The 23,435-nt window shown below is 40.9% G+C and overlaps 3 protein-coding genes across 9 annotated transcripts; 2 read left to right on the forward strand and 1 right to left on the reverse strand.

Annotated features, from left to right (window-relative positions):
• The first annotated feature begins 90 nt into the window (after positions 1–90).
• LOC130695372 (fasciclin-3-like) lies at positions 91–11,959 on the forward strand. Of its 6 annotated transcripts, XM_057518504.2 has the most exons (11): positions 92–636; positions 5,449–5,645; positions 5,740–5,845; positions 5,989–6,111; positions 6,588–6,791; positions 6,871–7,070; positions 7,146–7,302; positions 7,375–7,488; positions 10,736–10,769; positions 10,840–11,077; positions 11,177–11,958. In XM_057518504.2, exons 1-11 carry the CDS (start codon positions 597–599, stop codon positions 11,336–11,338), a joined length of 1,575 nt encoding a protein of 524 aa, XP_057374487.1. In that variant the 5' UTR covers positions 92–596; the 3' UTR covers positions 11,339–11,958. The 6 variants fall into 6 exon arrangements, with proteins under 6 accessions (XP_057374486.1, XP_057374487.1, XP_057374492.1 ...); XM_057518503.2 differs by having other exon boundaries at positions 91–636; positions 7,146–7,488; positions 11,177–11,959; XM_057518509.2 differs by lacking the exons at positions 10,736–10,769; positions 10,840–11,077; positions 11,177–11,958 and adding an exon at positions 8,873–10,676.
• A 2,539-nt stretch (positions 11,960–14,498) lies between these two features.
• LOC130695367 (uncharacterized) lies at positions 14,499–18,783 on the forward strand. 2 transcript variants are annotated; one of them, XM_057518494.2, is made up of 10 exons: positions 14,499–15,554; positions 15,636–15,990; positions 16,123–16,295; positions 16,356–16,501; positions 16,870–16,914; positions 16,972–17,077; positions 17,232–17,242; positions 17,715–17,959; positions 18,041–18,133; positions 18,338–18,783. In XM_057518494.2, exons 1-10 carry the CDS (start codon positions 15,064–15,066, stop codon positions 18,500–18,502), a joined length of 1,830 nt encoding a protein of 609 aa, XP_057374477.1. In that variant the 5' UTR covers positions 14,499–15,063; the 3' UTR covers positions 18,503–18,783. The 2 variants fall into 2 exon arrangements, with proteins under 2 accessions (XP_057374477.1, XP_057374478.1); XM_057518495.2 differs by lacking the exon at positions 17,232–17,242 and having other exon boundaries at positions 14,501–15,554; positions 16,972–17,096; positions 17,723–17,959.
• Positions 18,784–18,871: 88 nt separating this feature from the next.
• Positions 18,872–23,423, reverse strand: LOC130695359 (serine/threonine-protein phosphatase 4 regulatory subunit 4-like). Its single transcript, XM_057518481.2, has 9 exons — positions 23,224–23,423; positions 22,970–23,150; positions 22,658–22,908; positions 22,474–22,596; positions 22,317–22,414; positions 21,700–22,251; positions 21,400–21,631; positions 20,899–21,331; positions 18,872–20,233 (listed from the first exon to the last, which is right to left on the reverse strand). Exons 1-9 carry the CDS (start codon positions 23,294–23,296, stop codon positions 19,111–19,113), a joined length of 3,066 nt encoding a protein of 1,021 aa, XP_057374464.1. The 5' UTR covers positions 23,297–23,423; the 3' UTR covers positions 18,872–19,110.
• Positions 23,424–23,435: the final 12 nt, after the last annotated feature.

Raw genomic sequence — 23,435 nt, forward strand, 5'->3', positions numbered from 1 at the left:
ATCCTTTCCCCCTTCCCCACCCCGTCCGTTAGCTGCCTCCAAAACCGAAGCCCTCCCTTCTCTTCATCAAAGCGAAGCGTTAGTCGAGTCGAGGACGCCGAGTCGAGTTGAAGAGTGTTTGACTGCAGTCCCTGTCTTTCTCGCTGTTAGCCCTAAAAGAAGAAGAAGCAACGCTCCCGGTTTTTGTCTTCACAACGCCTTTGGCTCCATCCAAATCTAGAAACGAAAAAGAAATAACCTAGAGGGGGCCAAAAGAGAAAGACCAGTTTTGTTCGCTGTTTCAGTTTTTGTCTCGAACAGGAATTCTTTTTCGATCGAAAAAAAAAAAAGAAGAAGATCCAGTTGAACAAAGTTTTTGTTACCGAGCAGAAAAAAAAAAGAGATAATCGCATTTCAGAAAGAAGCATACATAATATTTTTGCCAGTCTTTCAGTGCACTTCGGTCAGGGCAGTGGTCTCAAGTCGAAGTGTGTTGAGCGCGGGATTTTGTCTGTGACCTTCCTCCATTTTTGTTTGATTCTTCGAACCACGCACACACACAGGGTCGTTGTGCGAAACAGTTTTCTACCCTTATTCCAGACATCAACGACAAGAGAATGACGCGATTGAATTTCATCAGCCTGTTCCTATTGATCGGTAAGAAACAAAAAGAAATTTTTTTTCATCTCTATTCGCCTTGACCCTAATGCAATTTCAGTTTTGTGGCCATTTTCTCCTCTCGATTTTTGCTTCGCTGTGCACACACATACAGGGGCGAGGTTCTTTTCTTCTTTTCGGGGAATAGAAAATATTAATTTCATTATTTTTAAAAGTTTGAATCATTAATCGAAACGCTTGAGAATTGGCGGTTTTTTTTTATTTCGGGCGTTTGGGACCACCATGCAGCGTTGCTTCAGGCCAAAATGGCTTCCATATTCCTCCAAACATTTGATCTTTCTTCTTGCCTTAAGTTTTTTTCTTCATTCTTACCATCAACTTCAATCAGGTTCAATCTAGTCCAATTGGATTCTTTACAAAGGCCAGACACATTGAGAGATTTCTTGTGTTTAGCTCTTTCCTCTATAAAAAAAAAAAAGGCCTATGGCAGATGCTACGTATGCACTTTATATCGTGAAGGTTCAATTGAAAAGTCTTGAGAGACGCACTCGACGGATGTTGTATTGTTCCCTTTTCCCACCAATTATCTCCAAACTCCCCCTAGATTGTGTGTAAAAACTACTTCTGGCCCAACATCCTCCTTTTCTTTTTACCAACTACAATCAGATACAAAAAAACGAGAAAAAGTTAATTAATGTGAACTTTTTTTTTTCGAGCATCTCCCCCCTTTTTTTCCGGTAGAACTTTTTTTTCCGGATGGGGAGGGGGGGGGAGGGACAAAAAAAAAACAAAATGGAGGAGGAGCGTCTTTATTTTTGAAGGGAAGGGTGCTCAGGTACAGGTGGTCGCAGGTGGTAGATGTAGAAGAGGGGGGGAGGTCAAAACTTTGGTTCTTACATCCATCAGTAAACGGAAGTGGCGGATTTAAGGGAACCTTCTTCGTACTTCAACAATATTCAAAAACCTGTTGTTCAGGATTAGGAGGAACTGTGGCACTCCCACCCCCTCAACCGATACAATCACCCCCTCCTCTGTTATTTTCTTTTTCCTGTTTCAGAGAGATTAGAAAAGATCACGCGATAACTAAGCAAAAAAAAAAAAACTAAACTTCCTAGACGAGATTTCCGGTCAATTGTATTTGTAACTTTCGACTTTTTCGATTTTAATTTTTTAAAGAAAATAAATGCTTTACGTGTGTGGCCCAATGGAATTCGAGATGGACAGCAATTCGCATGTTCATTCACCAGCACGCGTCTCTTAGAAATAGATCTCTCGATAAGCGAAAACTTACACCCGCCGCTTTTATTTAGGCTCTCTGCGCGCCATCTATCGCCGTATTTGTTTTAACGTCAAACAACGTCACTCGGTAAACAAACAGATCAGGCCCAGTGGATAAATGTAAGGCGTGGGAAAGGGAAAAAAAGGCTTCAAGTGGATAGTTTTCTTTACTGAGTGTGCTCGTTTTTTTTTTTTGAATAATCCACGTGGAATAACTTAACGATAAAAAAAAATTTTCGTTGGGTGAATTGATTTTTTATTTTTCAAAGAAAACGAGGGAGTTGGGTGAATTATTGATTACGTTCCTTTTGTGGGGGGGATGCGGTTAAAAGACCTTGTGTATTGTTTTTGCTCCTTTTTTTATATATATATCTAACAAATAAGAATTCAAGCGGGGGGGGAGGGATCAATGAACGAAAACTTTCGTGCGCCGGTTTGTTGGCCGACGTTGCGTGATTAGTTTCAACGTACCCATTTTTTTTTGCGTGTGTGTGTTCTCTGATGGTTGTTGACTCGGTGAAAGGTTGTCCTGTTTGGGTGAAAGTTGGGTAGACATCATCTTTTTTCCCCTTGCATTTTGATATGATAGATTAGGAATAAAACGGGTTCGTCTTAAGTGCTATCGTATGTTTGGTCCTCGTGCCTAACATGACTGGAACTACTTTTGCTGTTCATATTTTTGTCTTTTTCCAGGAAAGAGAAAATCGATAACCGGAATTTTTTTGTGTGTGTTTCAAATTTTTCCTAATTGACGAGGAGGGGGAAATAGGGTGGGGTTAGACGAGGGACCACCGTTCCCGAGAAGGTGCCAAATTGGCTGCATGGCCTTCGTATTTTTTTTTATATATCTTGTTATTTTAGATCTTAAAAAAGAAAAAAAAAATCCCCCAACAGCCCGGAACCGAAACTCCATCAAGCGTATAGCCTTTCCCTCCTCCTCCTCCTTCCTCTATCTAGTTATTTTCTTATTTTTTTCTTCTTTATTACTTTCAAGTTTTTCTTACTGCAACCGTCTGCGGTTTTTAGTGAGCTGTAATACGCACACACACACGGACGGTTATTGGTCGAAAAACGACGGCAGGTGTCTGTGGGTGGTGCGTCACTGTCGTGAGCTCACTCGAATCAACACACACTCAGAAAGAAAGAAAGAAAGAAAAGGAAAAAAAAAACTTTAATTTCTACACGACCTCAAGTTCGTTCAACTGCCTGTGCTAACTTTAGATGACGTCACTCACCTCGTTGTCCGTCTCCTTTCTTTTTCGTTTACCCGACGAAAACATGGGGCACTGTCGAAATAATTTGCGAAGGCCGTTCCCTTTCGGTCTGATTGTTTGCAAAGAGGTGAATGTAAATCAAGTCTTCCGCTTTCAAATAACAAAAGTCGTTTTTACTTTGGAAAACAAACGACAATTCTCGCGTGTCTTTTAAGGACTTGAACACGCACGTTTTTTAAAGAAAGAAAACGGTAATTGAATTTAATTTTTAGCAGGCGGGGAAATGTGATACGTGAGGGCTAAATGTGTGTAGCAATTGAAACTTTTGAAGGGATGTAAGAGAAAACGTCACAAGTCGAAAACGACACGCACCAAAAACGAAAATGCGGTTCGACGGGAACCGGCTGTTCAGGGTGCCGGCAAAAAGAAAAAATAATAATAATTTTTTTGTGTGTGTATGTTTTTTGAATCGACACCAGAGCAGATCGTCGTCTCGATTTCAAAGCTTCGTGTCGGATTACTTGCATCAACTCCAATTACCTTCTTTCTCTAGGGTGGGAGATGTTCTGGGTCAGCAAAGAAGAAAAAAAAAAGAACTCGTAAAATAAATATTTACGTTGATTTAAATATTCAAAAAAGAAAAATGAGAAATATCTATTTTTTTTAAGGAATAAAAAAACCTGTTGGTACGTCGCTTTTTGATGTTTCAAATCGCATTACCTAACTTGGCAATGTCGCATCCAATCGTTTAGAAAATGTACCGCTATGTATGCAAATCATCCCAAAGAGGAGCTAAAGAGAGAGAGAGAGAGCAATGATGATGAGGGGAATCAACAATTTTGCTCGTGTGTATGTGTGTAACGGAACAGACACACACACGGAAGGAGAAAAGGAAATCTGATGGGAAGGAAAAGCGTCGCTTTTCAGGGGTTGGGTGGGGGGACGCTTGTGTACGAAAACTGTACAAAAGAAGCGAACGACGCAGCTGCCGGGTTGCCCGTAGCAACAAGAGCGTCTATCGATTTTTGCCCCCTCCTCCTCTTCCCCTACAAGCGATTTTTTTGGGGGGGGGGGAGAAGAAAGGAAAATATCCTGATGAAAAAAGGAAGTAGAGAGAGAGAGAGGCAAAGCACAAAAAAAAATGGATCTGAGAAGGGGATGAAAATAGATCACGCGGGATTTTGTTTGGCTGATGATGAACTTTTTTTTTTTCGTACAATATCCCCGACATATGGCGGATGACGCCATTTGCATTTTTTTCTGAAAGAAACGCAAATAATAGCAATCATCGTTTTTCTTTTTTTCTACGATTGATTGTAACGGTAACAACAGCCAATGGTTTTTTCTTTTTCGGAGCTTTTTGTTCAGAATTCTTCTCATTGTGGAGGAGAACCTTTTTTGCTCGTTGGATGTTTTTGGGAAGAAAGAAAAATGACCGTTGCTGCAAAACGCCCTCGGGGTAGATCACAGGTAGATGGGGTTTCAAGGTGTTGTGTCGAGTACGTGGTGCGTGTGCACTCGATGTTCTTCTTTTCCTCTCTCTCTCTCTCTTCTTCTTCTACCTTGCATTCTTAGATTTCAAACCGTGCCCTCAAGCCACAAGGTTTTTCTTTTTTCGAGTCTGGGAAAATTACCACCAACCGCCGCCATTCGTTTTTTTTCTTATTCTTTCCGCCCTATCTCGACTACGTGCAATGTGATTTCCACATTTTGATCAGAATATATATATATATATAAAAAAAATATAAGAACTCTTCTCCTTCCTCACTTTTCTCTCTCTATCCTGAAGTTAGGTTACGTGTGTCTAATGCCCACCGGGTGAATAAAAAGGGAGGGTCGTCCCTGAGAAACTCTCAAAGAGCTCCACTGAGAAAATAATAAGAAACTTTTATTTTTATTTTCTTATGTCGAAAGGTTTCTTTTTTTTTTTTGTCTTTTTACTGGTTTTTTCGGTGGTGGCCGAAAAAAGAACCACCGAGTTACTGATCGTTTTTTTCCCACAGTGCGTTCCTATTCGCTGTGTATTATATCTCCATGATTCACGAAGACTTTTTTTTTTTGCTTTCCACGATTCCTATCCCCCCACCATGTCTGTTTCTTTTCTTCAGCCCGTTGTCTTGTCGATTATTATTGTACCTTTCTCCTTTTTTTTTTTATGACGGGCGTCTGTTTTTTCTCCATTGTGTGGGTGGGGTTGCCTGTTACCTTGATGATGAGCTTGTTCCGACGAACGCTAGATGGCTGTAGGTGTTTGATAGTTTTTGTGGATTTTTTATCTAAAATAATCGATGCTAGATGGCTCTACGTGTTTCATTCATATTAAACTAATCGATTTTTTTTTATTGTTTTTGAAAATTAGGCATTGCCAATTGTCAAGTGACGATCGAGCCACAGAATATCGTCGTGCGACAAGGCGAAGTGACGAGATTGATGTGCAAAACGCGCACGCCAATCGAGAACTGCTTGTGGGAGATCAACGGCGATCTCTTCAACTTATTGCAGGGCAGTCCTTACGAACCATTCGGAATCCTGGAGGATGGAGAATGCGGCATTCAGGTTAGACGAACATTTTCGAACTTGAAAACGGTAAAAATAAAAAAAATAGTAAAAGGTCTAAATGTTTCTTTTTTTTTATTATGATTGGAATCAGGCGAGAATTACGGAGGCTGAAAACGGCGTATGGTCCTGCCGTGTGTTCCTTAAAGCAACGAACAGATCGCCCGCCGAACGGGCCAGCGCTAACGTCACCGTTTTAGGTATTGTTATATCGTTTTTTTTTTTATACAGCACATGCACTTATTATTATATGATTATTATTTTACACAAACGCATCTGGTGGTTGGGTCTGCACAATTTTATTAACTGGTTTTGCGGTGTGGCATTTTGTTTGTTATTGCAGCATTGCCGCAGATTTCACTGCGGCCCATGGAGGAAACCATCACGGTCATTGCTGGAGAAACGACCACAATTGATTGTTTGGTATCCAACGCCCGTCCTGTCCCTGCCATCATGTGGATGTTAGGTAACATTAGCTTTGAATTTTACTCAACCATTTTTCTCTTTGAAATCATTTGGAATGAAACATATTTTTCATTAATTATTTACCATCGGGGAAGACGGGGAAGTTTAATTAACAATTGGGGCAATGATACCGAAATGAAGAAAGATGGACCACAATATAAACGGGTTAACGATCGCTGTGCGAAATGCCCTGCGATGTGGAGCTCACACACACAAAAAAAAAAAAGTCCGGCTGGTTAACGAACCGGTTGATTTGCTCGAATTGTGTTGTGGCTTTTCTTAGAATTTTCGCCCGTCTGTCGTTTTTCGTTCGTGCGTGACGTTACTCAAAAGACCTTTTCCTTCATATCCTCAAATTATTTTTTCTTGAGCCCTCTTTTTTTTTAAAGATGTGGACATTCCGTTATGTTTTGATTCGCCTCGTCATCATTTGATGCCCTTGCTAGCAATTTTAACGTCTTTTTCCCCATCGGACAGGCGATCGTGAATTGGATTTCACCAATACGCAAACGGTTGTGGAACCGCGACAGGGTGGCGACAACACGAAGGTGAGTATCACCAGCAAGTTGAACTACGCCTTCCAGGCTGTCGACCACGACAAGTCGCTCCGTTGCGTCACCACTGGACCGTGGCTGACGATGGAAGATCCCCACCAAGCCTCGGCTCAATTGAACGTCATCTGTGAGTCTGCTTTGACATCTGTTTTTTATCTATTTGGCACCGCCAGTCTAACTGTTTATTTCATTTTTTTAAAATGCAGTTCCGCCGCAACCGAAAGACGACATGACGCTGTACGGTTTCGTGCTCGGTCAGCCTGGTGACATCACCGTCAACTTTACAGCTAATCCCCGCCCGTCGAACGTCGTCTGGAAGCTGGACAGCGAGACCGAGTTGGCTGTTGAACCCTTTACTGGACGTTCCAGCGATCCTCGCGTCGAAGTCAGCGAGCTCAGGAGCACCGTAAGTTGAATATCAACACGTTGATAAAAACCTCGTGCGAAAAATAATTAATATTTGAAATTGGAAATGAAATAGAACGCGACATCGTACGAGGCCCGTTTGCGGATCAAGTCGGTGAGCGAAGCCGACGCCCGTCGCATCTTCCGTCTGGTCGTCGAATCGTCGATGAACGGCGAGCCCGTCTCGCAGGAGTACATGGTGCGCCTGTCTACATCTCCAGCTCCGCTTCAATGTAACCCGAATCAAATTGAGAACTGTTCGAATCAAGCCAACCGACGGACCGTTGATTCTCGTTCTGATTTAGCCGGCGGAGTCAGCGGCGGCGGAATCGCTGCTATCGTCATCGTCCTCGTTGCCGTCCTTGTCGTCACGGCCGTCGTCCTCTACGCTCGCAATACTGGCCGCTGGTGCTTTGCTGGTTAGTTCATCATTTTCATTTTTATTATATATTTTTTTTTTGTCCTTTTTTTATTTTTCATTTGTTTTGTTTTTTGAAATCATATTCTTTTAGTTCTTATACTTCTCTACAACTTTTCTATTTTTCTCTCTCATTCTCTCTCTCTCTCTCTCTCTCTCTCTCACTTTCATCTTTTTTATTTATTTATTTAAATGACAGTCAATACTGACTGCTAGTTTTAATATCTTTCCCAATAGTTCGTCGTAGTTAGTTTCATCGTTCGAGGTTTCTTTTTTTTTAAAGACTTTTGTCAGATGTAGAAGTTGATTTCTATTTCTCTCCCGGCCATCCTCTTCAAAAAAAAATCCATCCTCAACGTCCCATCTTTTTTTTTTTAATTCTTCAACCGGATTTCAGTGGAAAAAAGGAGAGAGAAAAAAAAATTGGTTTTTCGTGAGGATCTTTCCTTTTCTGGTTTGAAGCAACTCTTTTTTTTTTTTTTAATTATCAATGTCTTGTTATTATTATTTATTTTTTTTTGTGGGAGGTTAAGGGTTAATGGTTTGATTTAATCTGATATTAAATAATACGACGCTTTTTGCTGTTAACTCAATTTTAATTATCTTAATAAAAATTAATAATTAATTCAAAAAAAAAAAAAGGATGAGAAAAATATTCAAATCATAACCGGTGACTTTTCCTATCAGCTTCTTTGTTTATGGGGGTTTTGTGTTTCTCTTCTTTAAAAAAATTAATGTGATTTTCTTTTTTTTTTTTAACTTCCTCATTTTTGATTAACAATTTTTAATATTTTATTTATGGTGTTTTTGTGTTGCCAATCAAAACCAGCGCTAAATCCGCGTTTTTTTTCTCTTTTGTTTTTTTTCTTTTTTTTTTCTTTTTTTTTTATTACGAAAATCTCCAAAACCCAAACCCATCCCATTGCCCAACATCCCTGATCCTCCAATATTTTATTTACGTGTCATTTTTTTTCCCCATTTTTGAATTTTGTTTCCCCACACATTGTGATACCATCCCCACCATGAAAAACACATCACACACACAAAAATCATCTTTAAAATCCCCACGTTCCCTCCTCCATCGGATTCCGTTTGATTTTTTTTTGTTTGTCATTCTGCTCTTTGCACGAATTATGATTTTTTTTTTCATCCGTCATGTTCGTGTGTGTGTGTGTCATTGCACGCCAATGCCTTCCGAAACACACAAACAAAACAACAACCTGCCGGTGTGTGTCTGTGTTGCGTGTGACATGTTCGTGCCCTATTGTTTTGTGTCAAACCTTTTTTCCCGCCCCGTCCATCATCCCGCCGTCCTTTCCTCCCCCCCTCCCACCCCATCCCCGTGTTCTACGTGAATGCCTCCTTAGGTGGACGTCGGACTGTAGGCGAAGGTGAATCACAGGCGCGCATCGACGAGGAGAACCCCGGTGAGATCGTCAAGGAGAAGGAAGGCAAGGAGGGACCGCTCAAAGGATCCAACGAGAACTTGAACCTCCAATTGGCTGGCCCAGATGGCGCTGAAAACGGCAACGGAGTTCCGGCTCCCATCAAAGAGGCTCAACAGCAGACGAACGGCGGCACAACGCCCGATGGCAAAGACACGGCCGTTTGATTTTGTGCAGCGACAGGAACATTAAAAAAGAGACACGTTTATATATTGAAGTTTAAAAAAAAAAAGAAAAACTAGACCATGTTAGAATGGGGGAGAAACAGCAGAAGAGAAGAGAAGACCGCAAAAGAACAAAAGAATTATGATACGCGACAATGAAAATTTTAAGACAATTGTGCGGGGGGACTACCACAATTATATTTGAGAAAAATTTGAATTTTTTCTCGATGAATTTTAACTTGGACAAAAATTCTCATTTTTGACACACTTTCTTCCATCACATAATTTTTTTTTTTGTCTTCATTTTTTTTTTTTTGGCTTCGCTTCCAAGTAATTTGACCAAAAAAAAAAGTTTCGTCAGACGTAAACTTTTTTTTTTTATTTTTAGACATTTAATTGGGTCGGTTTTTATTCATTTTTTTAATTTCCGGATTTTCGTGTGTGTGTGTGTGTGTGTATTTCTCCATTTTGAAGCTAGCGGATTCCACTGATCCCCTCCAATTATTAGAAGAGAAAAAAACAAAACAAGAAGCTGTGTTACATATTCAAAACATGTTTACGTCGCCCGCTGCGTATGTGTCACTGTATGTCTGCCGCCACTGTTGTGTATAATTTGGGCGTCTTACACACATACAAAAAAAAAAAAGACGGCGAGATAGGGACAGTCCTTTCCAAGAGATGGCGTTCAATCTGATTGATGGACATTCCCCCGCGTTTGAAAATGACCGCAAAGACGACCGCCCCCGCTCTCGCCGTTGATTTTGTATTAGCGCTTCATTTTTCATTCCTTTTTCTTCAGGTTTTTTTTTTTATTATTATTATAAATCTTTCCATACTTCTCTGTAGTTTTTAGATGTAGCAGTCACACTCTTTTTCGTAGTCTTTATATTAAAAAATCATTTTGAATTTTTTCAGTCAAGCGTCTGTGGCCACACAACAGTGGCCGGACGCAATCTCCATTTCCATTTTTGCTGTAAAATTCTCTTAAAAAAAAAAAAAAAAGAACATTACCGACATTCTCTTTTTTTTTCTCCCTCATTTTTGGGGGTTTATTGCCCATCCCGTCCTTTATCCAAAACTAAATAAAACAAACAAAAAAAAAAGAGAAAAATGAGAACGATATTTCCTTTCCTCCTTTCGCAGACATTTCCAGAAACGCAAAAACAAATTATGAATTTAAGAAGATGGCGAATTCAAAAAGTAAATCGATGTAGTGTTTTGTAATTTTCCCCTCCCCTCCCCCCCCCCTCCCAATACGTTTTTTTAGGTGTCTATATTTAAGTGGTTATGTATAAGCTTGTGTGATGTGACGCCCCCTCCCCCTTACTCGCCCTCATCCCCTTTTGTGTTTGATATTCAAATCATGTTTTTTTTTTTCGTTTTTTATTTCCTCATCTTTTTACCTCTTCCCAATTCAACAAAAAAAAAAATACAAACCAAAAAGACAAAAAAAAAATAGAAAGGAGATGAAAGTCTTTTGTCACTTGACATATTCAATTGCTTTTAGACACAACCCTACCCCCTCAAAAAAAAAATATGAAAACCCACACGCAAACAACCGCACGTTGAGCACGAATGTCGCCACATGTTTGACATAACACATCTAATATTCTTCCCTTTTTTTTCCGGTTCTCTGCAGGAAGCCATTCCGTTGGCGTCAGTACCAAAGAAAGGTAATATGCAAATTTTCAAAAACAAAAAATTTTTTTGACTTAATGCTTTCGTGTAAAAAAAAAATTCTAGTGCGGATGAAGAAGCCGGCGAAGTGGGTCCCAACGAGGATGACGAGGACAATGCCGGACAAGGAGACAACCTTCATCAAGGCGCCGGTGAGGTGAAAGTAGAAACGAGTAATCAACGACAAAGTCTCACGCACCGGATCTCATCGCTCTACGAGACGCTGATTAGCAAAACGGCCCCTAAAAAATCAGCCGGAGCATCCGCCGGAATTGGGAACGCCGCTGTCGATATCGATGCAAAGGTAAAAACATAAGATAAAAAAACGAATAGGTAAAAAAAAAAAAAAATTGACACGTCATCATCATTCATATTTTTTTTTTGTGGCTTGTCACGTTAAAAGGAAGGAGCGATCGTCTACGCCGAATTGGATTTGAAAACACCGGCAGGTGAAGGCGCCATGTCCGACTCGGCCGTTCGGATGATCAAGGACGACACGACCGAATATGCTGAAATTGTGCCCGTGAAAGGCAAGGACAGTGCGGCAACAACGCCGAATGAATAAAAACGCAAGTTGACTTTCTCTCTTTAGCACGCGCATATCGTAACGGACAAAAAAAAAAAAAGAAATAACTTTAAAAAAAAGCAACTTTTAAGTTAAATCACATTGTGAAATTCTCAACGCTAAATTTTTGCGTAACAAACATTTTGAACAAGTAAACAGAGGCATCATTTTTTTTTTAATTCCCCCATTTCAGTGTGCGTTTTATTTTTGCGTGTAATTGTATTTCCAATTTTTTTTTTAATGGTGGACTTTCACAATTCATGACATTTCTTCCGGTTTTTTATTTAAAGAAGCTAACGTAAAAAGGACAAAAAAAAATTCTATTGTGTGTGATTTTCGCTTGTATAATTTTTTTCTCTCATTTGTTGTACAAAAAAAAAGGAAAAAAAAAATCATAGCGAATCCCGCGTTTTTCCCGCAACTGCCCATTTTGAAATTGTGCATTTTATTTTTTTGCAATTTGATCCAAGTGCGAATTATTTTTTAAGTAAGCAAAACGTTTTAAAATGGCAAACTAAAATTCCAATATTTCATCGCTTTTTAAACTGGGAACAATTTCAAATATTCAAACATCCGAAATATGTAAAACCCCTTGCGTTTCGTATCATTTTTGTCCATCCCTGACAAACTCAACCTCAAAATATACAACAACAGTTTAAAAAAAAAATTATCGTGTTTCATTTTGGAGTTTTAACGAACGCCCAAAATGTTCTTTAATTCATTGACTTTCTCTCTAAAAAAAAAAGCCAAACAATTTGTTTCGGTTCATTTTACACAAAGCTGGCGACCCACAACGATAATGGCTCAACGTCTCTCTTCCGAACGTTGACTTAAAGTAACCATTTATGCATATCATAAATTTATTAGTTTTTTTTTTTTGGGCGATACAGCTTTAAAAAAAATGTGCGTTTGAATTACGACTCTGTTCCCTCCTTTTTCGAAACTGGGCGGGCGCGCGCACAGAGTTGTTGAAAATAAACAAGAAAATGTTTGGTGTGCTCATTACGTATGCCGCCTGATTGGGCGGTTTTGATTTTCCTCTTGTGGCCGAATTTTTGCACGAGCCATTCACGATTTTATTTTTGAAGTAATCGTGGCTGACGTTGAGTATTTTTTACGAGGATGTTGTACCTAAAAAAACATTGGGGCAAGACTTGCGATGATTCACCAGTTGGCGGTCCAGGCAAAAAAGGGGATCGTAAATTCCCATGAATATTAACACCCCGAATAGTTTAGGTTTGTCTCTCTATCTGTATTCCTTTTATTGCCTTCAATTCTTGGCGACACGTTTTGCCCATTTGCCCCCGTCTTTTAAAAGAAGATCGTGTACATATTGCCGACCGTTGGGGTTCAGCAACGTGATTATCTCACATTTGAGTCCATTAAAACATTCGGCTTAAAGGCCGACCCGAGATAATGAATTTGTATATCGTTGGGCCGTCTAATAATTCATTGCAATCGCGAGAAAAAAAGGGATTCGTTTTAATGTTGGAAAGATTTTCTTTTTTTCAGAAGGGAATTTCCAATTTGGGCAGAGAAAAGAGAGGAACGAATTTCGAACACCAGCAGCGCCGTTAATGTTTCACGCCGTGATTAAGTGTGATATGAGTCACGAGTCTATTGCGTCACCGCCCTAGAACTTCAATATTTTCTATTGAATATGCAAATGAAAACATATTGCGCCTCCTATACATGAACCTGATTGGATTTCGTATCAAGGGCGATGCTATGTGATATGCCAATGTCCATTATACACACAGCTGCCCAGAGAACGAAAATGTTTACGTCTGTACTCACATCATTCTGTGGCCCATCTTCTTTTACTTTCTGTGGAATATGATAAGACATCAAAAGTCGTGAATCATTTTATGGGATAGCATAGGCTACTTACCGTAAGAACTGCTGGCAATGTTTGTTTCTTTTTTCTAGTTGAACAGGGTGTTTCCCTGGACATCGTGTTATATGCCTGTTTGTCTTCTTCTCGTGGACGAACAGCAGACGACACACGGTCCCTTTTTACGAGCTACGAACAACGTACGCAAGTTATTGCTTAGTGTGTCATAGAATCTTAACGATTTTTTAAGGCTTTAGTCATCTTCTTTGAGTCTGTGATCGTCCTGCTTGGACAAAAAAGCCTTTCCAAATACGCAAGGCACGCGTAAGTTTCAATAATTCATTGAATGACTTTCAAGATTTTCAAATGTGTTCGACTGGACCACGTGGTGATGTCAATCACCGCTGTGTTAACAATCCATCAGTGACGAGGTATGACTAGTTGTCCATCGTTTATACGAACACCCACCGAGATCCTTATCTGAGAGTTAAACTATCGGCGTATCTGTTAATGAGCTTCATTTGTTTTGTTCCACCCATTTCTTGTTACGTTTACCAACACGAGAGGCCGTAGAAAACAGTCGACACACTAAAAACAGAACATTACCAAAAAGAGAGAGAAGATCCACTCACAAAAGAAAAGAGGGTCGACTATAGCAAAAAAAAAAGAAAGAATTTGCATTTCAAGTCTGTCGAGAATTCTTTTCACATTTTGGTGGCAACCTCAGGTGCCATTCACAAAAGTGGACAACGCCATGACGGGCTACCACAATAACAAGAAAATCGTGAGTTTTTAAGGAGTTAAAAAAGAAAACAAGCCTAGACACTTGTTGAAGAAAACTAAAATGAATAAAACTGTTTCAACAGAAACGATAAGAATCTTTCCTAAAAGTTTTCAGGAAAATTCTCAAGTGCTCATTCGTAAAATTTCGTCAGTCATCCGATGCCGCAATGCCAGACCTCGTGTAGTTTCCAATTTATATTATTTAGACTACAACAAACAAAACACCGACTCTAAAATTCTTTTTTTTTTATAAACATTTTATTAAGTGTGAAAAAAAAAATATATTCAATTGAAAATATATGGCCTACTATTTGCATAGTAACTTAGTCCACCACGTGCTGCCAACTGTAAATAGAACTCGAAAAAAAGTATTTCAGCATATGCTTAAATAGAGAAATGGCCTGACTTACTACTGTTAAAAAAAAAAAAAAAAAAAAAAAAGAAAAATTGCTGTAGAGTCCACCGTGTGTCTACACAAAAAGATGGAATAAGATAAAAAGCTCCACCACTAGCCAGGCTCCGCTTCAGTGCCGTTTCAGACTGGACGCCGTGCGGAACGTCCCTGGTGATCGTCGACTGTGTGTGTGTGTGTGAAACAATCAGCTGGTGGGACTGAGCTATTCTGGTGTGGTTTGTCTGTTACAACCGAAAAAATAAATTCCTGATGTGCATTGTTTATACTATTGTGCAGTGTTTTCCTGTTTTGAAACAGCATCGAAAGATCGTATTGTTCTTGTCAACAGTCGGCCAAAATAGGCTAACCATTTTTATGTGTCGAGTCACCTACGGTTTTTTTAGTTGAGAAAAAAAAAAAAGATGGGCAGCCTAGAAATGTGTCGTGTGATTATTCAGTTTCTTCTTGGCACCTTTTTATGTGTCGAGTGAAAAGGAAAAAAAATAACTTGTCGCGCACAGTCATCACTGGTAGGACAAAAAAGAGTCTCTTGAATAATTCACACCACCAAGGACTGCCAATTCCATTCAAGGGATTACAACTCAACCTCCAACAATTTCCATTCAACGAGAACAAAACCACGTTTTTCTTTTTTTTACATATTAATTTTTTGTTGCTTTATCGCCATTTTGTTTTGAGAAAAAAAGAGGGACAATGAAGTTTTATTGGGTGTCTGCTGTTTTGATTGTGTTGCCCGTCTGCTGGTCTTTAGTGCCGGAGATATCACTCAAATCGAAAAACCTTCATCCAACATCGTCTGTCACGAGTACGGGCAATGACGTCATTTCGGAGACCAGAACCCTGGGCGTCGGCAAATGGCCAACGTTGAACATTACCCGACTGCGAATTAGCAGTTACAACGTCACATCTAGCACGACGACAACGAAATTGGCCGATAGGAAGTTTGACGTCGTCGACCCTGATCCAAATCCTTCATCCGGCTTATCAATTAACAGTAACACGATCCACCATCTGGAGCCTAATTCTTCTGTTGGCCCTAAAAGAAAGAAAACACGACATCGTAACAAGTGGAAGTCTCCAAGTTCAAGGATCGCGTCAGCCAAAACAACACCCGCTGGACCTTTTTGGACTCGCAATGACATTCTGGAACCACCGACCACCAAACCGCCCGTTTATTCGTCACAGTTAGTATTTAGACAAAACTCCTAGAAATCTATTTTCGTTGTCTTTCCTCGAAATAATCCATTTTTGTTGTGTTTTGAAAGGTTGATCCCAACGACTTGCCAATCTTTAACTTCAACATGCCCGGCGTATCGGTTGGTGGAACGTCGCAAAGAATACGATATCCGTTGGTATCCGTCACGCAGATGGGCGTCTGCCATTGTCATGACAGAAGACGATCGACTCTTGGCCGTCTGGGAAGGATTGGCCAAGTTGCAGGAATATTTCGACGGCTATAACGAGCCCCAAATCGCCATGAATTTGACGTACCCGCTGTTGACACAAGTCAAACGAGGCAAACATCCAGGCATTTTACATCAAGAATTGCGCGATATTACGCTGTCCGTGCCCATCCCGTCCAAATATCAAATGAATCCGCCATCACCCAACAGTGCAGACGTATGTTATCTCAATCCCGTGCCACGCCTGAATGACTTTGCCTGATCACAATTGGATGATGAGTTGCCCTTATATGTCGTCCTAATCAAACTATTACATTGCAATCATATTTCTTTTGTGTATTTTCTATAGATCTTGTTAGACATGGTCGATTCCAGCACCGTCTTTGTGCATAGTTTCCGCGCCCGTTTGTGGGACTTGACGGACCGCGCCCTCCGCCACCGGGCCGATCGTCTGATGACAACGTTGAGGAATCACGGCGAGGCCTTTCACGACCGCTACTACTATCTAGCTTCCTTTACCAAGTTCGTTTATTTTCAACACGTGATGGATGGGCCAATTATCTTTCACGTCATTTCTTTTAGGCCTGATAATATGGAGAATAACGTCTACGAAATGTGGATTCACGCTACCCGATTAAGAGATCCAGGTCGAGTCCAGCCGGTTACAAAATCCCAAGACCCGCCGCTGAGTAAAGTCACTCTTCGTACCCGGAAACGACTTTGTCGTGGTATTTTTTTTTTTTTACTTCTTTATTATATCAGAATAGATGGTAGAGATTTGTTTTGATTGGCTGCACGCGGGACCACCCACACACTCAGCCCATTAGCATAATGACCAGCAGAAAGAAATAAGCCCCGTGCAAATCCCCTATGAGGCTGTTATATTTTTAGTGAGACTGTTAAAATTCCGTTTGCAGGCTTTTATAAGGGGGGCCTTAGAGATAAAGAAATATAGGGGATAGAAGTTGAGATCAATGACGCCATTTTTCAAAAAAAAAACCTTTTCTTTTTTGTTTCGCGTATCTAGTGACTAATAAATCTCTCGCTAGATAAGTTTCTATCGAAATTCGATTAAGTTTCGTGTTTCATCCGATAGGTGTTGAATGTCCGTCGTTCGATGTCCTTCGCGTCTACAAATTCGGTAAATTAAAGAAAATCTTGTAGGATTACACGTGATTCATTTTTGTGTGTGTGAAAGGCATTCAAAAGAGGCGCTATTTCGACACGGTGCTGATCCAAGCAGGGACGAACGAGTGCGAATTCAATAGCCTGTCTGTCTGGCGAGGATTTATGCCACTTCATCTGTATAAACATTTTCATATTCTTTTTCCATAGAAAACATATTTTTTCTAATTTATTATTATAATTTTTACTGTGGCTCAGGATATTTTATGTTTGTTCAACGTCTTCATATTTTTTTTTTCTCTTTTTTTTTTTTTTTTCAAATCATAAATAAAGGTACAAACATGGTAATCGAGTCGAGTCACGCCGCCCGGCGGTTTCCCCTTTCCCGCAACTGTTTTTCATTTTTTGCAGCCGCCGTCACCGCCAAACTCTGCGCGTGCGCGCCAACGTGAAACAAGAAAAATTCAAAAACCTTTTTCTTTTTTTGAACCTAGAAACAGCAAGACTCTTACTGTTTAGCATAAACATTTTCGATTTTCTTGTCGATTCGATAAGCAAATAATCATTCAAAGAATTACCGACCACCCATCCACAGAAATTCGAAATTTGATTTAGAGCTTTTCCTTTTTTATTTAAAAAAAAAATAATAATTTCGTGGGTTGTTTGCTTTTTCTATCTCTTTAAAAAAATGAAACTTAATACCCAAAATCAATAGTCAAAAACCTACAGTCCCAATTTAAATATTGACATTTGCATGGAACCCCTCAAAAAACATTTGTACCTGTTCTTATCTTCTTGATTGACTCTCTTTTGAAGGTATCAACTCGCACTGGGAGGTGCTGGAAGCGACCCGACCCATTGGCATTGTCCATGTCGTCGACCGAGTAACGGCCAATCAATCGTTAACGAGCGGCATCGATCAGCGTCTTCAGCAGCTGCGCTACAACCGGACATCTGTAGTAGACTCGTCTGTCTCATTTGATTGCAGGCACAATTTAACCGTGTCGTTGTACCTGCCTCAACGCTTGCATTCCAATCCACCATCGGCTGGCCTGGGAGCTGTAAGTTTAAAACCTTTGCCACCATAAAAAAAAACTTTATTTCGTTTGATTTAAATCTATTTTTTTTTTTTTCGTTAACAGCCACCTGTCAAGATCAATCGAGTCAACGACTTGATCGTCTACGTCCAAACGGTCGGTGGCTCCATTCTCGATCCTGTTCGCTCAACCATCGAGGTATATACATTTATATCCATGTCTTATTTTCCTAGGAAAAAGGGGGGGGGATGTTATAGCTCTTTTTGTGTGTGTGATGGTCGGGCGTGATTAAGTTCGTAGGCTTCTTTGATTGAGGTCACGATTTGTCGTTGTCACACACATTTCCGAAAAGGTTATTTTTTTTTTTATCCGGTTTCTTCTATCCGTTCATTTTGAAAACAGGTGAAAAAGTTTGGGTCGCGTCTCCAACAGCTCGGCCTCTGCTACAAACCGGCCGAATACTATTTGGTGATTTACGATTTCATGGTCCGTTTCCACGGACGTCAAAACGAGATATGGTTCCTGGCCGACAGGTGCCCAGTCAGAAGCAATGCTGACTTGAAATAGCCAAAAATCGTTCGTCATCGTCATCTATCCGAAAAAAGAAAATCACCTGTATAACCCTCATCGTAACTCTTTTTCTACCAAAATCCATAAAATTCCCCCCTCCACTTTTTATTGCATGTTAAGACTTTTTTTTTTTTGACACCAAATATTTTCTTCTTTTTTTTTAAATGTTTCTTTTTTTTTAGTATTGCCATACACACACTGGATCGCTTAAAAAACCCCGTCATTTTTTAATCCTAAGGAAAAAGAGGTAAAAATAGTTTTTTTTTTATGATCGTGAATTTGTTTATATTTTCTTTTAAGTCGTAAAACGATTATTTAATTACATAATAATTGTTTTTCTTTGGTTAAGAAAAAAAACGTAACATTGGAGAAGGGAAGAGTAGTAGTAGTAGTAACTTGTTTTTGTTTTCAACGTGCCAAAATAATACGTGTGTCAAAGAACGGGGGGACTAAAAATAATTGCGTGATAAAAAATATAACAAGCGAATTTTTTGGCTGCCTTCCCGAAGACAAACCCCCCTTAAAAAAAAAAAAAGGCTTTTTTTTTTTTTATCAATACTGATTAAACCACAACCGATGTTCATTTGTGTAAGGCGACTTGGATTTCAAAAATTCGAACCTAAATGTGAGTTGCGCTTGAAGGCAGGTACGGGTAGTTTGCTGCTAGGATTGTGATGAAGATTATTGTTATTGTTGTTATTGTTATTATTGGCAGACGACTTTGGAAGCGTAGCGAAATTCTTACGAGGCGGCGGAGGCGGCGGCGATGATGTGGCCGTCGTGAAATGCAACGAACGACGCCAAGCAGGACGGCGTGGCATTGGCGACGCTTCCGCTGGATGAGTCGTCGTCCCGCTGCTGCCCGATGATTGCGTCGTTATCAACCGACCAATAGCCGTTTGAGGCTTGCGCAGTCGAGTGCTAGATAATTCCAGGGATTCCATCATCTCAATGGCAGCGTCTTCCAATCGTTCGGCCGGTTTATTCGATCCGGCCGTTTCGATCGGCTTCTTGGAACGGCTCAATTGGAATTCGTTCGACTGTTTTCTAGACGGGCCAGGCGTGACGGGCAGGGCATTTTTCATGTCCGATAGTTTGACAGAGCCAGTGGTGGATGTGGTCGTCTTTGTGGAGGAAGACGGGCGACTAACGCCCCACTTGAACGGGCCGGATTCTGAGCTCCTGCTCGGCGGCAACGTGGCAATTGGAAGGGCCACATTTTTATGCGACGCTATCGAAGCTGTTCCACCTATGCTGGCCCTGTGGCGATTGCGAATAAACGGACTGTGATGTTTGCTCGTCGATAGAAGATCATTGGAACCCAAACAAGTGGACATTGGACGGGCAGCTCGAGGCTTCGGGGGCACATTCAAATTCTCTTGCGAACGAGATTTGACCGCGTTTAACGACTGGGTCGATGCGGACGGACGCCGATGGACATCGCGTCTCATTGGCGGAGCTACAGTCACACCGTACGCGATGCTCGGCTGAGGTTGAACTTGCTGGACACCGCGAGCAATGCCGAAATGTGGCAACATGGTCGTCGTCTTCAACGGAGGTCTCAATCTCGATTGTACCGATGGAATTCGGGAAGGGTCGTGTGTCGTCGCATTTTTGCTTGTCGCATTCTTTATCGATTCCACATTGTTGTTCGTGCCAGGTGCGGTTAGCCGGACTCCAGCATCGCGGTAAAAATCGTCCGTGCTCGGGTCCAGGGCGACTGGCCTTCTGTCGAAATTCACCGAAAAAGGGGAGAAAATGGCAATTATTTTTTTTTGTTGTTGTAACCCTGGAGAAACTGGACAGTCACACGATGCTTGTTAAGATTAGCATAGTATAGGTTCCCTATCCACAATAGCACGTCATAACCCTTCCCGCACGCACCCCCTGCTGAGCCAATGATTCCCGGCTTCTCCTCCCAGTTGGACACGTTTTTCTTTTATTGCAACGTTTGTTGTCAAGGGCTTCATTTTGAAAAATGCTGCCCAGTCCCTTACAAGGTGTCGTGGCCAAAATCATTTCAAAAAATGCTGTTGGCAAGAAAAGCGGCGTAACAGCATTTGGATCACGTGTAATCATCACAATAGTCTGAATTACGTTTTTCAGCAAAGTTTTAACGAAAAAGGGGCGAGCATTGTCTCCAAAAAAAAAAAATGGAACGCAAAATGGAAGGACTATTTTAATTTCCTAGAGAAAATCACATGCTCCTGTGTGTGTGCGATAAATTTTTTTTTTAAATCAGGTTATTCCCACTCCATTGGAGCATCCCTAGAAAAATGAGAAACGTGTTATTTAAAGGAGGAAATGAGGAAGCCAAAGGAAATCCCTAAAGTTTTTTTCGCACATGCAATTGCGGAAGACAAAAGATAATTCAATCGTTTCTTTTAACTTACTCGTCAGGTGGAGTAGCTTGCGGTGTTGATTGGATGGGTGTAGTAGAATCCGGTTCGTCCTTAGAGAAGAAATTGGGACGGCCAGAACTGACTGTTGATTTGGTGGAGGTGTTGGATGTGTCCGTCACGACTGGATCACAATTCACGCTCTCTTCTTCCGCTTCTTTACGTTTATCCGCTTCCTCTTCCTCTTGCAAACGTTTGGCCACTTCGGCCGTCTGATTTTGCGCTTCTTGTTCCTCGATCCAGCGGAAAAAACTGGACAATTCATTTTTGACGTCACGGTCTTTTTCCGACTCGACAAGCCAACGGACGGCCGAGTCCAGCTCGACAATGAGTCGCTTCTCCGATTCAACGTCCAGCCCACGCAGGGAAATGTGCAATTTGGGTAACAACATAGCGAATCGTAGCCGGACATTTGCTACTTTATCACCTGCGTGAAAAACAAACGTCGTCAAAAATGTTGAAAAAATTAAATCAATTAAAAAAATGACACGTTACCCGCTAATCGGATGAGCGGGAGGAAGAAATGCTGGCGGATGAATTTTCTCGAGAGGAGATCAAAGAGAATGGGACAGACGCGTAGAAAGAGCATCCGGTGATGGCACGATTTAGCAGATGCCAATCGTGTGAGGATGTCGCTACATAAATTGGATCTCTCCTGACGGCGACGTTCACTCCGGACACACAGCATCAACGTTTGGGCAGCCGATACACGACAAGGTAATGGACGCTGGATTGAAATAAAAATTTAAGAATTTTGAATGAAAATGGACTAGTTTTTTTTTTTTTTCAACTGACCACTGTGTCGATTCTATGCCAGAGACGTGGGATGAGTAAGTCGTGAACAGCGTGACACGGAAGGCACAACGGGAAGGCAGCTAGCTGCGAGAGGATATCGGCTTGCATCCGCCAGGAGGATGAATTCATCACTTGTTCTTCGCAGCGAAGCACAGCTTCAAACGTTTCCAAAACAACAACTTCGCTAACAAATGGGCTCTGATGAGTTAAAGGTAGACGAGCCAGATTTTCAATAACGGCTCCAATTTGTGGAACGAGGGCGAACGTGACGTCCGGGCATGGATCGATTAACAACTGGTTGAGAAGCGAATGGATGACACTACTATAAGGGTGGAGTTGACGGCATAAATCCAGGATATTTGCAGCTACGGCTCGTCGGACCACAAAATAAGGATCGGCTGCTAAGGCACGTATACTGGATATCCGCTGAGAGAATGCTTCCGCACCGATAAAAGGCACCATAGCTGCACTATTAACAGCGCAAGCGTGTCTGACTTCCGCATAGATCTCTAGCTTCGAGCCCGCGTCCGTCTGCGCAACAACATCGGGCATCTACGTAATTATGGAACGGGATATAATAATATGGTAAGAGATTGAATTAGAGTTAAAATGTGTACGTTGGTTTTGTCTTTGATTGTTTGGTGAGCTGATCCAAGAGATGCTAGACTGTAGAAATATTCGACGAACCAGCCCTTTTCGTCTTCTCTTAAATGGCCTGATAAGTAGAACAAAATGTGAGTAGGAAAACACATTTGTTAGTAGACAATCTATTACTTAGAATTGTTCTCGAAATTCTAGCCCAATGCTGTGCTAGTAGGGGTAAGGTTTTGTCTTCTACTTTTGATGCATGCTCACATAGTCTCTGAAGCCAAGGAACCACCAGTGTTCTAACAGATTCTATAAAAAAGATTTCAATGCTTACAGAAATGCATTATTTAAACAATTTTATGTCACCCACCTTCATCTAAGTATTGCAAGATTGCTGAGGCAGTCTCTACCACTACAAGTCTTACTGCCTCAACTTCATCATCCCCCAGCTCAAACAAAACAGAAAGAACGACCCTGACTGGAATTTTGGCTTCAGAATTTTCTCCATTTTTTGTTAAACCCTTGATGATTGAAACCAGTTGTGCACACATGGAAGCCCTAATGGTCCACTCGGCATCTTGACTTAGATTTTGAGTTACTGGGATCAACTCCTCTTGGATCCTAGGAGATGGAAAAAATTATGAATTTTTTTCTAAATGTAGCAAACAGTACAATAACATACACTTGTTGTTCCAATTTCATTCCCAGCTTTCCCACCAGCTGGCAGCTACCAAGTCTGGAAAACGTAGGCTGTGAATCTCCAGCTTTACTGACTGCTATTTCCAGCACTTCTTTACCCAGCACCTCTATGGGTAGCAAGTCAATAACGTCTAATAACGTGTCCAGCCATGCATTCGCCACCACTAGAACAAACAGATGAATGAAACACATCAGTCGAGGTACTTTCACGAGTGGGTGTAGCAGAGTCAAACTTACCCGGATCTTTACTGTCGATGGACAAAAGAATAGAGTCCAGGAAGTTTTGAGTAAAGGGAGTAAAGTGAGTCATTCTGTACACATTCTACTTTTTCGTGAACACTCCTAAATTCCTGTAATAAACAATCTGCATGACGTGTTTCTTTCGCAAGTCGAGCAACTCTTTTTTTTTCTAATGTTGCGACAATTGTTGTATCCGTGTAAGAATTCAA

The sequence above is a fragment of the Daphnia carinata genome, chromosome 7 (genome assembly GCF_022539665.2).
Source record: "Daphnia carinata strain CSIRO-1 chromosome 7, CSIRO_AGI_Dcar_HiC_V3, whole genome shotgun sequence".
Classification (NCBI taxonomy): domain Eukaryota; kingdom Metazoa; phylum Arthropoda; class Branchiopoda; order Diplostraca; family Daphniidae; genus Daphnia; species Daphnia carinata.

Bases quoted from the DNA above. Each gene is read 5' to 3' on its own strand.
- LOC130695367 (XM_057518494.2), top strand. From the start codon at position 15,064: ATGAAGTTTTATTGGGTGTCTGCTGTTTTGATTGTGTTGCCCGTCTGC. The intron at 15,555-15,635 runs GTTAGTATTTAG...GTGTTTTGAAAG, and splicing joins CCGCCCGTTTATTCGTCACA to GTTGATCCCAACGACTTGCC. The intron at 16,915-16,971 runs GTAAATTAAAGA...TGTGTGTGAAAG, and splicing joins CCTTCGCGTCTACAAATTCG to GCATTCAAAAGAGGCGCTAT.
- LOC130695359 (XM_057518481.2), bottom strand. From the start codon at position 23,296: ATGACTCACTTTACTCCCTTTACTCAAAACTTCCTGGACTCTATTCTT. The intron at 22,415-22,473 runs GTAATAGATTGT...TCTACTTATCAG, and splicing joins AATTTCGAGAACAATTCTAA to GCCATTTAAGAGAAGACGAA. The intron at 21,632-21,699 runs GTCAGTTGAAAA...ATTTCAATCCAG, and splicing joins GGCATAGAATCGACACAGTG to CGTCCATTACCTTGTCGTGT.
- LOC130695372 (XM_057518503.2), top strand. From the start codon at position 597: ATGACGCGATTGAATTTCATCAGCCTGTTCCTATTGATCG. The intron at 6,112-6,587 runs GTAACATTAGCT...CCCATCGGACAG, and splicing joins TGCCATCATGTGGATGTTAG to GCGATCGTGAATTGGATTTC. The intron at 7,071-7,145 runs GTAAGTTGAATA...GAAATGAAATAG, and splicing joins TCAGCGAGCTCAGGAGCACC to AACGCGACATCGTACGAGGC.